General features: G+C 43.1%; 1 protein-coding gene across 4 annotated transcripts in view; it reads left to right on the top strand.

Moving 5' to 3' along the window:
• LOC148083033 (uncharacterized) overlaps positions 1-17,022 on the top strand; it is a 30,748-nt gene extending 13,726 nt beyond the window's left edge. For 2 of the 4 annotated variants that reach the window (XM_087786179.1, XM_087786176.1), the window contains 5 exons: positions 5,830-6,003; positions 15,062-15,235; positions 15,296-15,469; positions 15,777-15,823; positions 16,257-17,022. In XM_087786179.1, coding sequence (XP_087642305.1) covers positions 5,830-6,003; positions 15,062-15,235; positions 15,296-15,469; positions 15,777-15,823; positions 16,257-16,798 — 1,111 coding nt within the window. In that variant the 3' untranslated portion in view covers positions 16,799-17,022. Of the gene's footprint in view, positions 1-3,849; positions 4,024-5,829; positions 6,004-15,061; positions 15,236-15,295; positions 15,470-15,776; positions 15,824-16,256 lie in introns of all 4 variants that reach the window. The other 2 variants (XM_087786177.1, XM_087786178.1) reach the window with 2 other exon arrangements.
• Positions 17,023-17,771: the final 749 nt, after the last annotated feature.

The raw sequence follows: 17,771 nt of genomic DNA, 5'->3' as shown, positions 1-17,771 counted from the left end.
TATTATTGCGCGTTAGATGAAAATACCGTATTGAACTCAAGCGAAGCGAATGCGCACACTGACCGAATCTGTGCCAACATAAAAACTAAATGTTCTGTAGCAAAGTCTTATCATAGAATCCCTCCTACCGGCACGGTCGCGGCGTTCAACTGAACTGAGAAAGGAATGAATCACTTCATGAAGTGATTCGGTTCAGTACGTTCACTCAAAAGATCGTTCGTTCGAACAAATCGTTCGTGACGACACAACACTAGAACGTTAGAGCCGCATGAAACCAGGCAAAGAACCGCATGCGGCCCGGGAGCCACGGGTTGGGCAGGCCTGGTCTAGTGCTTCACCCTCATTCAAAGACTGCTCAATGACCCTTTGACACTTCGTAGTACACTTGAATGCACCATGCACTTTTTCATCTTCAAGGCCACACATCTTCTCCAACAATGAGACGTAGGTCTCTGTAACTGGTCTATGACCAATGCAAGACTGAACAAATGGTTCTCAAGGGCACCAGTGACCACATTCTTGTTGCCAGGTACATAGTTCGGATCAAAACTATAAGCTGCCAACTTGGACACCGATCTTTGTTCACATGCGTCCAACCAGGGCTTAGTCAAAATGTAGGTTAGGGGATTGTTATCTGTCCAAACTGTAAGATGTCTCACTTTTAGCCAGTGACTGAACTTATCACAAACCGCCAGAAACTCTAGCCGATGAGCAGGTTAATTCAGCTGTGAACGTGAGAGGCTTTTACTGGCAAAAGCCACTGGTCGTGCTACAGTGCCCCCTGGTGGCAACTGTGAGAGGACAGCACCTAACCCATCAAAAGAAGCTCTACAGCAGGAACAAGGGCTCTGTGAAGTCAGGGTGAGCCAGAGTGACACTGTGGACTGAGTCATGTTTAAGTGTTTGGAATGCAGCCTTACACTCAGCAGAACAATCAACAGGAGTGAGTCTGATGAAACCTTTTCAATTTAGGTTTGCGTTTTCTGCCTCTGCTGTTACAGGAGACAGGATCAGAAACAAGATCAAAAAGTGGTTTGGCTTCAGCTGAACATCCCTCTATGAAATGGTGATAATACAGGACCATGCCAAGAAATGATCTCATCTTCTTTGCAGAAGAAGTGATTCCATCAGAGTCAAACAGATCAGGTTCTTCCACATCAACCACGGCCTGTATTTTATCAGGGTCTGTCTTTTACACCATTTGCACAAATAATGTGTCCTAAGAACCTTACAGATCTGCAAAGAAAGTTACATTTCCTAGGTGTAGCTTTAAGTTGTTAGCAGCAAGACGCGAAAAAAACATCTCCAACCGTTCAATTGCAACCTCCTCTGATGGAGCAAAAACCAGCAGGTCGTCCAGATAACACAAAAGAAAAGTTCTTATCACCAAATATGGACATCATCATCCGTATAAATGTTGCGGGGCTGTTGGTAAGACCCTGGGCATTCTATTATATTTGTGCAGACCTGTCTGGTGGGGCAGGGGGTCCGCATCTTTCACTGTTCTGGCATCAACCATCTGAAGTCATTGCAAATGCGTAGGTCACCATTAGGTTTAACAACAAGCACAAGAGGAGAAGAAAACTCACTCTGAGATTCACGAATAATCCCCTGTTCCTCCATCTTATTTAGATCCTCAGTTTCTCATATTGACTAGAGGGGTCACGGAGGTACTGCAGTCTGAGAGGCTTGTCGTCCACCAAACAGATTCTATGAACATATTCATTCAACACAATCCATTTTGTGTTTTGAGAAAGTACACTCATAACTTTGGACGATACGTACTACATTTTTTTTTACAATCAAGAGACACTTCACAGGTGAGATCTAAGTCCTCCAGATCCATGTCCTTCAACGTGTGGATGATCATCTCCTCAGACAGCAGTGGATGTTCTGTGTCAACATCACATTAGAATAAACTGGTTCTGGTTGAGGCAAGTCTTGGACTGAGGGGCGAGTGACACATCTGCAACCATAGCATTTATTTTTATAGTGAGTAGCTTCTCAGTAGGATTCAACATCTTCACAGGAACCCAGCCATCCCCCCACAAGGTAGTGACAACTCTTCCTTCCAGGATTTGTGCAGGTCTCACTTTGGACTGTGTTGCTCGATCACAACTGTTTTCCCCACAGTTGACTGAGCAGACGATGACACTTTAGCCCACACTAGATGTTCAGACCCTGGTTGCAGTGTGACACGACTCTTTGTCGTCCTGATCCTGGATTGCAGGTCTTCCTCTTTCCACTCGTCTGAATGTGACAAAATAACTGCATCATCACATGTTGAGGTTAATGATGGAACTATTGAACCCTTCATCTTTGAAATGAGCAATTTCATGATGTTTCCCTGATGTGTGAAGGCAGGTGGCATAAGAACTTGAGGTGAGTTACGTCTTGTGTGTTCTGGAGAGTGACAAAAGAAGCAGAGAAGGTTTTCTCGGCAGTGAGAATATGCAGAGTGTGAACCATCAGCACATACAGAACATGGCACAGCGTCAAGTCCTTCTACTCGGTGTTGTCTCTTGTAGTTGTTACGTGTCCTTCTGTTGTATTGGTTCTGACTCTGGTTCTGCAGCATCTTTTCCAACAACCCCAGCAACCTCTCCATTGTAGAAGAGTCTGGATCAACTGGCTGCTGTCTCTCAGGTGGTTCACAGGCTGCTGTAGGTTAACTTCAACTCTATCCATGTTCACCTCTTCACTATGTCTGGCTGGTGTCTTCAAACTAGTCTATGAAATTCATCCAACGCGTCCTGCACTTCACGGCTGACCATTTATCCAAAGTATGGACCGGAATGTGAGCCAGATCTGGGTGATCAAACATTTGTCTTGTTCCCACAAGCAACCTGTGGCGACTGCAGCAGCTTTCTTGAGGCGGAGCCAGTAGTCCTACGGGTCTTCATCACATCTGGGAGAGTTGAATAAAAGTCTGCCAAAGGCACCGATGAATAGCGTTCAGAAGAAAAAAGTTTCCTCAAGAGACCAGACACAGCGTGAGGACGGCGTGCAACATCTATCTCTCCATTTCTATCCCAAACTTCACTCTTTAGCTCGAGCCCTTAAATGTGTGAGAATTTCTTCCACCCGACTCTCCAGTTGAACATCACGTTTCTTGAAATAATCTTCCATCAACTCGAGCCATTCTTCCAACTCAACTTTGTCTGAACATCCCCACGGAAAACAAGAGGAGCCTTGAGTTCTCTTGGTGTTTCGTGTCTAACATGAGAGAATCTAGAAATGTCCGTTGGGAAGTGACTTGAACCATCATGGGCTCCTGAGCTGTTGTGTGGAGCTGATGGAGGGGCTGTCGTCCTTGGATGGGATACCATAGTCTCAGCTCACTGTCCTCCAGATGTTGAACTACATCAGTCGTTTGGTCAGTCATGTTGGCATTAGCTGAAGGTTGATAGTAGTCCATGTATAGTGGAAGTAGTCGACTCCTTGATTGACAAACACACACACATTGTTTGAGCTTGTATTACCTGCAACACCTTCACACTCACACCTGACACGGTTATGAATAATAACTTTGTAAACCTGTTCATATTGAATTGAATGTTAAAAAAACAAATTGAATCAGTGTCTTGATTAAATTGAAGATATTTTTTACTCTGGAAAAGAATTAAACACAACAATTGAGAGAAAACACACAAAAACACTGAGATAAGTAAGTGAATAGAAAAAGAATCAATGATGTGTTATTATGATCAATATACATGTAACAACCTTTTATTTTCATTTGTCATTGTTGTTTGTTTTGTGACTTATTTTTCCTTATGTTCTCTTGTGTTTGTTTCTCATATAAACACAAATCAATCCTCTTGTTGACGACACTCGTCTCTTTCACAGGCTGAGAAACTGTCGACTGTCAGAGAGAAGTTGTTCACTTCTGTCCTCAGTCCTCAGCTCTCCGTCCTCTAGTCTGACTCAACTGGACCTGAGTCTCAACTACCTGCAGGATCCAGGAGTGGAGCTGCTGTCTGCTGGACTGAAGAGTCCACACTGTCACCTGGAGACTCTCAGGTCAGAACATCATGTCTTCAGCTTCAGAACATGTGAAAGTCAGAGGTGAGACTCCAGAGAGTCAAAGTTGAGTCTTCAGTGAGTTCTTCAATGAAGCAGATGATTCTAAGTGACCTCAGTCTTCAGCAGGTTCTACTTGAACTTGATTTGTTCTTCTGCTGGGTCGTGCTGTTCAGTATGTTGACACATATTTACTGATCTCAGATCCATTCAAACACATTTGATTCTTAGACTTTTGAACTCTTGTGAGATAAACAGAGAGGAAGTGAACTTTCAAAATAAAACTAAAAACGTTTTAAAGAACATAAATAACATGAACTTAAATCCACTGCAAACTTCACAATAATACAAAGAATATTCAAAGTAGAAACAAGTTACGACAACAGTTAGTCTGAAGCTAAAATGAAAAACACCAGATGATTCAATGAACTCATGACTTGTATGAAAACATTAGATTTTCACTGATTATTATCAAACATTGAACCATCAACATAGTCCTGTCAATCAAGTCTGAAGCCATGTTGGAGTCACTAGATGAACCATCTATAGGAGATTCACTCAATAAAGACTCACAGCATGGATCAGTGACCAGAAGATGATTTGACTTTAGACTCACTAAAATAACTGAGTCGACGCTCGAGTCACAATGACTCGTCTGGGTCGACTCTTGAGTCACGAATCACTTAACCAGGTGCAGTAGTGAGTCACTCTTCACGAGTCCCAGTGTACTGGAGTCACAAATCACGAGTCACGAGTCTGATAGGTGCGACCAGAGTTGGACTCGAGTCCAAGTCGTTGACTCGAGTCCATCTCTGCCAAAAGTATTGTCTTCAAACATGGAAGATTGTTTCAAATATCAATGAAAGCTGACAGTAAATCCTGGTTTGACCCTCCTAGGCCTCCATAGTCAAACCTGCAACTACAGAGAAAACATTTGAAACCTGGAGATTTAAAGGAACGACATGTTTGAACAATGATGGAGGAAAACTTTGAAGACTTTGATGAATGTGAAAAAATATCATTAGAAAATAAGAAAATAAGAAACATCTTCACTTGAAACATGTTTATGAATCATGAATAAAAAGTGTCACCAGATGGAATCAAACTGATCCATATATTGATTGATGTCCAGAAACAACTTCAAAAATAGTCTCGAAACTTGAGAAATGTTTCAAAAGTTGAAACTAATTCAGTTCATGTGAAGCAAACATGGAGAAGAAATGAAGGTGAATGTGACGGAGGATGATTGACACTCCATCTGTGTCACAACATAGATCCACTGGATCCAAAGATGGAGAGAATTCACCTTGAATTTTCTAACTGTAAACATTCAAATGAAGACAACAATGTTGAGAGAGTGCAGGAGTGTGAGTGACAAACACACACACATTGTTTGAGCTTGTATTACCTGCAACACCTTCACACTCACACCTGACACGGTTATGAATAATAACTTTGTAAACCTGTTCATATTGAATTGAATGTTAAAAAACAAATAGAATAAATTGACTGAAGTGAATCTTCACGATGGAATCAGTGTCTTGATTAAATTGAAGATATTTTTTACTCTGGAAAAGAATTAAACACAACAATTGAGAGAAAACACACAAAAACACTGAGATAAGTAAGTGAATAGAAAAAGAATCAATGATGTGTTATTATGATCAATATACATGTAACAACCTTTTATTTTCATTTGTCTTTGTTGTTTGTTTTGTGACTTATTTTTCCTTATGTTATCTTGTGTTTGTTTCTCATATAAACACAAATCAATCCTCTTGTTGACGACACTCGTCTCTTTCACAGGCTGATCAACTGTTTGCTGTCAGAGAGAAGTTGTTCACTTCTGTCCTCAGTCCTCAGCTCTCCGTCCTCTAGTCTGACTCAACTGGACCTGAGTCACAACGACCTTTATGATCCAGGAGTGGAGCTGCTGTCTGCTGGACTGAAGAGTCCACACTGTCACCTGGAGACTCTCAGGTCAGAACATCATTTCAAACAAACACAAACACACACATGGATGTAAACAGTGAATGGATTCATGTTTCTTCATGAAACCTTTTTCACTCTGAGAGGATTTGAATGACTTTTCCTCGACTCATGAACTTGGTTCTAGAAGTGATGATATTTCATGAACACAACAGGAAGGTGAAGAATATTTCAAGTCATCTTGACATATTTATCAACACAGTCTGGAGACTAAACTCTAGTATTTCTATCATGACTCGACAGTAAAAGACGTTCAAATCATTGAATGTTGAAGAAAACCATCAACAATTAGAACAAACTCTCTTCTCTGGTTCTTGAAGCTTCCATGAGACGCAGGTTGATCTTTACAAACACACAACACAAGTCACACAACACAAGTCACACAACCAAGTCACACAACACGAGTCACACAACACGAGTCACACAACACGAGTCACACAACACGAGTCACACAACACGAGTCACACAACACGAGTCACACAACACGAGTCACACAACACGAGTCACACAACACAAGTCACACAACACAAGTCACACAACACAAGTCACACAACAAGAGTCACACGACACGAGTCACACAACACAAGTTACACAACAAAACTCACACAACACAAGTCACACAACACAAGTCACACAACACAAGTCACAAGACACAAGTTACACAACAAAACTCACACAACACAAGTCATACAACACAAGTCACACAACACAAGTCACACAACACAAGTCACAAGACACAAGTTACACAACAAAACTCACACAACACAAGTCACACAACACAAGTCACACAACACAAGTCACAAGACACAAGTTACACAACAAAACTCACACAACACAAGTCACACAACACAAGTCACACAACACAAGTCACACGACACAAGTCACACAACACAAGTCACACAACCATCACTCGCACAACACAAGTCAGACAACACAAGTCAGACAACACAAGTCACACAACACAAGTCACACGACACGAGTCACACAACACGAGTCACACAACACGAGTCACACAACACGAGTCACACAACACGACTCACACAACACGACTCACACAACACAACTCACACAACACGACTGACACAACACGAGTCACACAACACGAGTCACACAACACAAGTCACACAACACGACTCACACAACACGAGTCACACAACATGAGTCACACAACAAGAGTCACACGACACGAGTCACACGACACGAGTTACACGACACAAGTCACACAACACAAGTCACACAACACAAGTCACAAGACACAAGTTACACAACAAAACTCACACAACACAAGTCACACAACACAACTAACACAACAAAAGTCACGCAACAAAAGTCACACAACACGAGTCACAACACAAGTCACGCAACAAAAGTCACCCAACAAAAGTCACCCAACAAAAGTCACACAACACAAGTCACACAACTAACACAACAAAAGTCACGCAACAAAAGTCACACAACACGAGTCACAACACAAGTCACACAACAAAAGTCACCCAACAAAAGTCACACAACACAAGTCACAACACAAGTCACACAACACGACTCACACAACTCAAGTCACACAACACAAGTCACACAACACAAGTAACAAGACACGAGTCACAACACAAGTCACACAACAAAAGTCACGCAACAAAAGCCACACAACACAAGTCACACAACATGAGTCACACGACACGAGTCACATGACACAAGTTACACAACACAAGTCACACAACACAAATCACACAAGTCACACAACAAAACTCACACAACACAGGTCACACAACGTGACTCACACAACACAAGTCACATAACACAACTAACACAACACAAGTCACACAACACAACTAACACAACAAGAGTCACACAACACAAATAACACAACAAGAGTCACACAACACAAGTCACACGACTCACACAACACAAGTCACACTACATAAGTCACACAACATGACTCACATAACACAAATAACACAACACAAGTCACAAATAACACAACAAGAGTCAAAGAACACAAGTCACACAACACAACTAACACAACACAACTCACACAACTCACACGACACAAGTCACACAAGTCACGCAACACGACTCACACAAAACAAGTCAAAAAACACGACTCACACAAGTCACAAAACACGAGTCACACAACAAGAGTCACACAACACAAATCACACAACACATGTCACACAACACAAGTTACACAACATGACTCACACAACAAAAGTCACAACTCACATTACATGAGTCACGCAACAAAAGTCACACAACACGACACACAACACGACTAACACAACACGACTCACACAACACAAGTCAGACAACACGACTCACAAGACACAAGTCGCACAACTAACACAAGTCACACAAGTACACAAGTCACACAACACAAGTCACACTACACAAGTCACACAACACGAGTCGCACAACATAACTCACACAAAAAGAGTCACACAACACAAGTCACACAACACGACTCACACAACACGAGTCACACAACACGAGTCAGACAACAAGAGTCACATGACACGACTCACACAACACGACTCACACAACACGAGTCAGACAACAAGAGTCACACGACACGAGTTACACGACACGAGTTACACAACACAAGTCACACAACACAAGTCACACAACAAAAGTCACGCAACAAAAGCCACACAACACAAGTCACACAACATGAGTCACACGACACAAGTCACATGACACAAGTTACACAACACAAGTCACACAACACAAATCACACAAGTCACACAACAAAACTCACACAACACAGGTCACACAACGTGACTCACACAACACAAGTCACATAACACAACTAACACAACACAAGTCACACAACACAACTAACACAACAAGAGTCACACAACACAAATAACACAACAAGAGTCACACAACACAAGTCACACGACTCACACAACACAAGTCACACTACACAAGTCACACAACATGACTCACATAACACAAATAACACAACACAAGTCACAAATAACACAACAAGAGTCAAAGAACACAAGTCACACAACACAACTAACACAACACAACTCACACAACTCACACGACACAAGTCACACAAGTCACGCAACACGAGTCACACAACACGAGTCACACAACACGAGTCACACAACACGAGTCACACAACACGAGTCACACAACACGAGTCACACAACACGAGTCACACAACACGAGTCACACAACACGAGTCACACAACACAAGTCACACAACACAAGTCACACAACACAAGTCACACAACAAGAGTCACACGACACGAGTCACACAACACAAGTTACACAACAAAACTCACACAACACAAGTCACACAACACAAGTCACACAACACAAGTCACAAGACACAAGTTACACAACAAAACTCACACAACACAAGTCATACAACACAAGTCACACAACACAAGTCACACAACACAAGTCACAAGACACAAGTTACACAACAAAACTCACACAACACAAGTCACACAACACAAGTCACACAACACAAGTCACAAGACACAAGTTACACAACAAAACTCACACAACACAAGTCACACAACACAAGTCACACAACACAAGTCACACGACACAAGTCACACAACACAAGTCACACAACCATCACTCGCACAACACAAGTCAGACAACACAAGTCAGACAACACAAGTCACACAACACAAGTCACACGACACGAGTCACACAACACGAGTCACACAACACGAGTCACACAACACGAGTCACACAACACGACTCACACAACACGACTCACACAACACAACTCACACAACACGACTGACACAACACGAGTCACACAACACGAGTCACACAACACAAGTCACACAACACGACTCACACAACACGAGTCACACAACATGAGTCACACAACAAGAGTCACACGACACGAGTCACACGACACGAGTTACACGACACAAGTCACACAACACAAGTCACACAACACAAGTCACAAGACACAAGTTACACAACAAAACTCACACAACACAAGTCACACAACACAACTAACACAACAAAAGTCACGCAACAAAAGTCACACAACACGAGTCACAACACAAGTCACGCAACAAAAGTCACCCAACAAAAGTCACCCAACAAAAGTCACACAACACAAGTCACACAACTAACACAACAAAAGTCACGCAACAAAAGTCACACAACACGAGTCACAACACAAGTCACACAACAAAAGTCACCCAACAAAAGTCACACAACACAAGTCACAACACAAGTCACACAACACGACTCACACAACTCAAGTCACACAACACAAGTCACACAACACAAGTAACAAGACACGAGTCACAACACAAGTCACACAACAAAAGTCACGCAACAAAAGCCACACAACACAAGTCACACAACATGAGTCACACGACACGAGTCACATGACACAAGTTACACAACACAAGTCACACAACACAAATCACACAAGTCACACAACAAAACTCACACAACACAGGTCACACAACGTGACTCACACAACACAAGTCACATAACACAACTAACACAACACAAGTCACACAACACAACTAACACAACAAGAGTCACACAACACAAATAACACAACAAGAGTCACACAACACAAGTCACACGACTCACACAACACAAGTCACACTACATAAGTCACACAACATGACTCACATAACACAAATAACACAACACAAGTCACAAATAACACAACAAGAGTCAAAGAACACAAGTCACACAACACAACTAACACAACACAACTCACACAACTCACACGACACAAGTCACACAAGTCACGCAACACGACTCACACAAAACAAGTCAAAAAACACGACTCACACAAGTCACAAAACACGAGTCACACAACAAGAGTCACACAACACAAATCACACAACACATGTCACACAACACAAGTTACACAACATGACTCACACAACAAAAGTCACAACTCACATTACATGAGTCACGCAACAAAAGTCACACAACACGACACACAACACGACTAACACAACACGACTCACACAACACAAGTCAGACAACACGACTCACAAGACACAAGTCGCACAACTAACACAAGTCACACAAGTACACAAGTCACACAACACAAGTCACACTACACAAGTCACACAACACGAGTCGCACAACATAACTCACACAAAAAGAGTCACACAACACAAGTCACACAACACGACTCACACAACACGAGTCACACAACACGAGTCAGACAACAAGAGTCACACGACACGACTCACACAACACGACTCACACAACACGAGTCAGACAACAAGAGTCACACGACACGAGTTACACGACACGAGTTACACAACACAAGTCACACAACACAAGTCACACAACAAAAGTCACGCAACAAAAGCCACACAACACAAGTCACACAACATGAGTCACACGACACAAGTCACATGACACAAGTTACACAACACAAGTCACACAACACAAATCACACAAGTCACACAACAAAACTCACACAACACAGGTCACACAACGTGACTCACACAACACAAGTCACATAACACAACTAACACAACACAAGTCACACAACACAACTAACACAACAAGAGTCACACAACACAAATAACACAACAAGAGTCACACAACACAAGTCACACGACTCACACAACACAAGTCACACTACACAAGTCACACAACATGACTCACATAACACAAATAACACAACACAAGTCACAAATAACACAACAAGAGTCAAAGAACACAAGTCACACAACACAACTAACACAACACAACTCACACAACTCACACGACACAAGTCACACAAGTCACGCAACACGACTCACACAAAACAAGTCAAAAAACACGACTCACACAAGTCACAAAACACGAGTCACACAACAAGAGTCACACAACACAAATCACACAACACATGTCACACAACACAAGTTACACAACATGACTCACACAACAAAAGTCACAACTCACATTACATGAGTCACGCAACAAAAGTCACACAACACGACACACAACACGACTAACACAACACGACTCACACAACACAAGTCAGACAACACGACTCACAAGACACAAGTCGCACAACTAACACAAGTCACACAAGTACACAAGTCACACAACACAAGTCACACTACACAAGTCACACAACACGAGTCGCACAACATAACTCACACAAAAAGAGTCACACAACACAAGTCACACAACACGACTCACACAACACGAGTCACACAACACGAGTCAGACAACAAGAGTCACACGACACGACTCACACAACACGACTCACACAACACGAGTCAGACAACAAGAGTCACACGACACGAGTTACACGACACGAGTTACACAACACAAGTCACACAACACAAGTCACACAACACAAGTCACACAACACAAGTCACACAACACAAGACACACAACACAAGTCACAAGACACAAGTTACACAACAAAACTCACACAACACAAGTCACACAACACAACTAACACAACAAAAGTCACGCAACAAAAGTCACACAACACGAGTCACAACACAAGTCACACAACAAAAGTCACCCAACAAAAGTCACACAACAAAAGTCACACAACACAACTAACACAACAAAAGTCACCCAACAAAAGTCACACAACATAAGTCACAACACAAGTCACACAACATGACTCACACAACACAAGTCACACAACACAAGTCACACAACACAAATCACACAAGTCACACAACAAAACTCACACAACACAGGTCACACAACACAAGTCACACAACACGGGTCACACAACGTGACTCACACAACACAAGTCACATAACACAACTAACACAACACAAGTCACACTACACAACTAACACAACAAGAGTCACACAACACAAATAACACAACAAGAGTCACACAACACAAGTCACATGACTCACACAACACAAGTCACACTACACAAGTCACACAACATGACTCACATAACACAAATAACACAACACAAGTCACAAAACACAAATAACACAACAAGAGTCAAAGAACACAAGTCACACAACACAACTAACACAACACAACTCACACAACTCACACGACACAAGTCACACAATTCACGCAACACTACTCACACAACTCAGACAACACGACTCACACAAAACAAGTCAAACAACACGACTCACACAAGTCACAAAATACGAGTCACACAACACGAGTCACACAACACAAATCACACAACACAAGTCACACAACACAAGTTACAAAACACGACTCACACAACAAAAGTCACAACACAACTCACATTACATGAGTCACGCAACAAAAGTCACACAACACGAGACAACAAGACACAAGTCACATGACACAACTAACACAACACAAGTGTAACAACGCAAGTCACACGACACAAGTCACACAACACAACTAACACAACACAAGTCACACAACACAACTAACACAACACAAGTCACACCACACAAGTCACACGACACGAGTCACACAAAACAACTCACACAACACAAATCACACAACACGAGTCACACAACAAAAGTCACAACACAACTCAGACGACACAAGTTACACAACACAAGTTACACAACACAAGTTACACAACATATGTCATGCAACATGAGTCACGCAACAAAAGTCACACAACACGACTCACACAACATGACTCTCACAATACGAGTCACACAACAAAAGTCACAACACAACTCACATGCCACGACTCACACAACACAAGTTGCAGAACACAAGTTACACAACACGAGTCATACAACACAACTCACAAGACACAAGTAACACAACAGAACTAACACAAGTCACACAAGTACACAACACAAGTCACACAACACAAGTCACACTACACAAGTCACACAACACGAGTCACACAACTAAAGTCATATAACACAACTAACACAAAAAGAGTCACACAACACAAGTCGCACAACACGACTCACAACACAAGTCACACGACACGAGTCACACAAGTCACACAACACAAGTCACACAATACGAGTCATACAACATGATTCACGCAACAAAAGTCACACAACACGACTCACACAACATGACTCACACAACACAAGTCACACAACACGACTCACACAACACGAGTCGTACAACACAACTCACAAGACACAAGTAACACAACACAACTAACACAAGTCACACAAGTACACAACACAAGTCACACAACACAAGTCACACTACACAAGTCACACAACACGAGTCACACAACATGACTCACACAACACAAGTTACACATCACAAGTCATATAACACAACTAACACAAAAAGAGTCACACAACACAAGTCACAAAACAGGACTCACACAACACAAGTCAAACAATATGAGTCACACAACGAGTCAAAGTCGAGTTACACAACACCAGTGTGAGTGGAGTTACACAACACCAGTGTGAGTGGAGTTACACAACACCAGTGTGAGTGGAGTTACACAACAACAGTATGAGTGGAGTTACACAACAGGGTGAGTGGAGTTACACAACACCAGTGTGAGTGGAGTAACACACCAGTGTGAGTGGAGTTACACAACACCAGTATTAGTGGAGTAACACACCTGTGTGAGTGGAGTTACACAACAACAGTGTGAGTCGAGTTACACAACACCAGTGTGAGTGGAGTTACACAACAGGGTGAGTGGAGTTACACAACAACAGTGTGAGTCGAGTTACACAACACCAGTGTGAGTGGAGTTACACAACAGTGTGAGTGGAGTTACACAACACCAGTGTGAGTGGAGTTACACACCAGTATTAATGGAGTTACACAACAGTGTGAGTGGAGTTACACAACAGTGTGAGTGGAGTTACACAACAGTGTGAGTGGAGTTACACAACAGTGTGAGTGGAGTTACACAACACTAACACTAACACTGACATTAAACACAAACACACATCAATCCTCTCACAACAGTGAGTCATGTGATCATTTATACATCAAGTGTTGAACTGATGAAAACTTCATTATTTCATGTGTTGATCAAGTTGATCTTGATTGAAATCAAAGTCTTCAAATGTTCACACAATCATGTGATGATCTTATGAACGTCAAGAGTTCAGTGTTTCCTCCAATCAAGGCTTTCAAGGCAAAATAGAGAAAAAGTCTCTTGTTGACGTTTCTGTCTCTTTCACAGACTGATCAACTGTGGACTGACAGAGAGAAGTTGTTCACTTCTGTCCTCAGTCCTCAGCTCTCCGTCCTCTAGTCTGACTCAACTGGACCTGAGTCACAACAACCTGAAGGATCCAGGAGTGGAGCTGCTGTCTGCTGGACTGAAGAGTCCACACTGTCACCTGGAGACTCTCAGGTCAGAACATCATGTCTTCAGTTCTTCTGATTTAATGAAACTGTTTCTCCTTCATTACAGTCTGTCAGCGTGTAAGATCTCAGCAGGAGGTTGTTCTTCTCTGGCCTCAGCTCTGACATCTAACCCGTCCCATCTGAGAGAGCTGGACCTGAGCTTCAATCATCCAGGAGGACCAGGACTGGAGCTGCTGTCTGCTGGACTGGAGAGTCCAGACTGGAGGCTGGAGACTCTCAGGTATGGACGGAGCAGCAGAACTCACTGACTGAGCTCCAAAGATCTTCTGAACATGTGATCAGAAGCAGAGAGATGTGAGTGTGTGACGCTGCTCAGACTCTTCATCTGAACTGAGCACATGAATCCAACTCTCAGAGCTTCTCCATGTTCTCCTGCTGGACACCAGTGGAAGAACAAGGAGACAGTGGAGACTGAGCGAGTGTTTCTAGATCCATCTTTGTTGTGGTCAACACAGTCATGAAAGAACGTCCACTTAGCAGCATCTGAAGTCAAATGAATCTGATCTTCTCAATGTTTCTTCCTCCAGGCTGGATCACTGTGGACCACAGAGGTTAACATCTGGACTGAAGATGTGTAAGTTTGATTTGATTGATGGATGAGAACTCCTTGACTCTGTCAGCTTCTAGTGGAGCAGTTGTGATGTTGAGATGTTGTTACACTTGAATCTGCTGATGGAGCTTCATCAAGTCCAGGATGATGGTGGAGATGAACACAGAGATGTTTCAAGAACATGAAGAAACATCATGTTAGCTTCATGCTAGTTTAGCTGCTGACTTGATATGGACACACTGGTGTCAATCAAATGATGATTCTGGGATGTTCCTCCTGGTTCTTCTCTGGAGGTGGTCCCAGTCTCAGAAGACTGTTGACTTCACTTTGATGATGATCTCCACTAGATGTCAACAAACAGAGCAGCCCTCCCTGGCTTGCTGGGACACTGAGTCCATGATTGTCTTGAAGAGAAAGTTCTTCCACCATCATCACCTCTCGTGTCTTCTTCTCTCAGACTTCCGTCCACTCTCACTGGACCCGGACACAGCACACCGGCGCCTCCTACTGTCCAACGACAACAGGACGGTGGAACTTGTGCTGCAGGATCAGGATTATCTGGACCATCCCGACAGATTCCACCGGTGTCTTCAGGTGATGAGCAGAGAAGCTGTGACTGGACCATGTTACTGTGAGCTGGAGTGGAGAGGAGGAGCTTCTATCGCACTGACTCTCAGAAGAGACGGAGGGAAAGAAGACGAGTCTGAGTTTGGACAGAACCGTTATTCCTGGAGTCTGAGCTGCTCTGATGATGAAGGATATAAATTCTATCACGATAAGAAAGAAACTGTCATCAAGAGTCAAGAAGTTTCTCACAGAGTAGGAATGAAGATGAACTTTGATGAACCTGGATATTTAAACTTCTTCAGTGTCTCCTCTGATGGACAGAAACATCTCGCCACCTTCTTCATCTCCACTGAACCTTTGTACCTGGGATTTGGACTCACAGAGGTTCCTGGTTCTGGTTCCTCAGTGTGTGTGTGTGACCTGAGTGTGTGAGTGTGTTCCTCCAACACACTTGTGTAGCTGCTGTCAATCATCATTAAAGTGCTGACAGTGATGATGGAAGAAATCTGCTCCTGAAACAAACGTGTTGATCTGAATGTTGTTGAAGAAACTCTTTCATCACTTGTTGAGTCGACTGAAGACTTGAAGTTCAGTGGAGCACGAGTCACTCATGATGTTCATCATGTTTAATAAAACATTTGCTTTAAAACTTTCAAGAGACTCAAGGTCACTTCACAATAAAATGTTAGAAAGAAGGTCAGACAGGTAGATGTGAGGTCAGACGGGTAGATGCGAGGTCAGACAGGTAGATGTGAGGTCAGACAGGTAGATGTGAGGTCAGACAGGTAGATGTGAGGTCAGACGGGTAGATGTGAGGTCAGACGGGTAGATGTGAGGTCAGACAGGTAGATGTGAGGTCAGACAGGTAGATGTGAGGACAGACGGGTAGATGTGAGGTCAGACAGGTAGATGTGAGGTCAGACAGGTAGATGTGAGGTCAGACGGGTAGATGTGAGGTCAGACAGGTAGATGTGAGGTCAGACAGGTAGATGTGAGGTCAGACGGGTAGATGTGAGGTCAGACGGGTAGATGTGAGGTCAGACAGGTAGATGTGAGGTCAGACGGGTAGATGTGAGGTCAGACAGGTAGATGTGAGGTCAGACAGGTAGATGTGAGGACAGACGGGTAGATGTGAGGTCAGACAGGTAGATGTGAGGTCAGACAGGTAGATGTGAGGTCAGACGGGTAGATGTGAGGTCAGACGGGTAGATGTGAGGTCAGACAGGTAGATGTGAGGTCAGACAGGTAGATGTGAGGTCAGACGGGTAGATGTGAGGTCAGACGGGTAGATGTGAGGTCAGACAGGTAGATGTGAGGTCAGACGGGTAGATGTGAGGTCAGACGGGTAGATGTGAGGTCAGACAGGTAGATGTGAGGTCAGACGGGTAGATGTGAGGTCAGACAG

This window comes from Callionymus lyra, chromosome 3 (genome assembly GCF_982586985.1).
Source record: "Callionymus lyra chromosome 3, fCalLyr1.hap1.1, whole genome shotgun sequence".
Lineage (NCBI taxonomy): Eukaryota > Metazoa > Chordata > Actinopteri > Syngnathiformes > Callionymidae > Callionymus > Callionymus lyra.
Note: the sequence above shows the minus strand (reverse complement) of the source record. Positions and strands in the feature narration are given on the sequence as shown.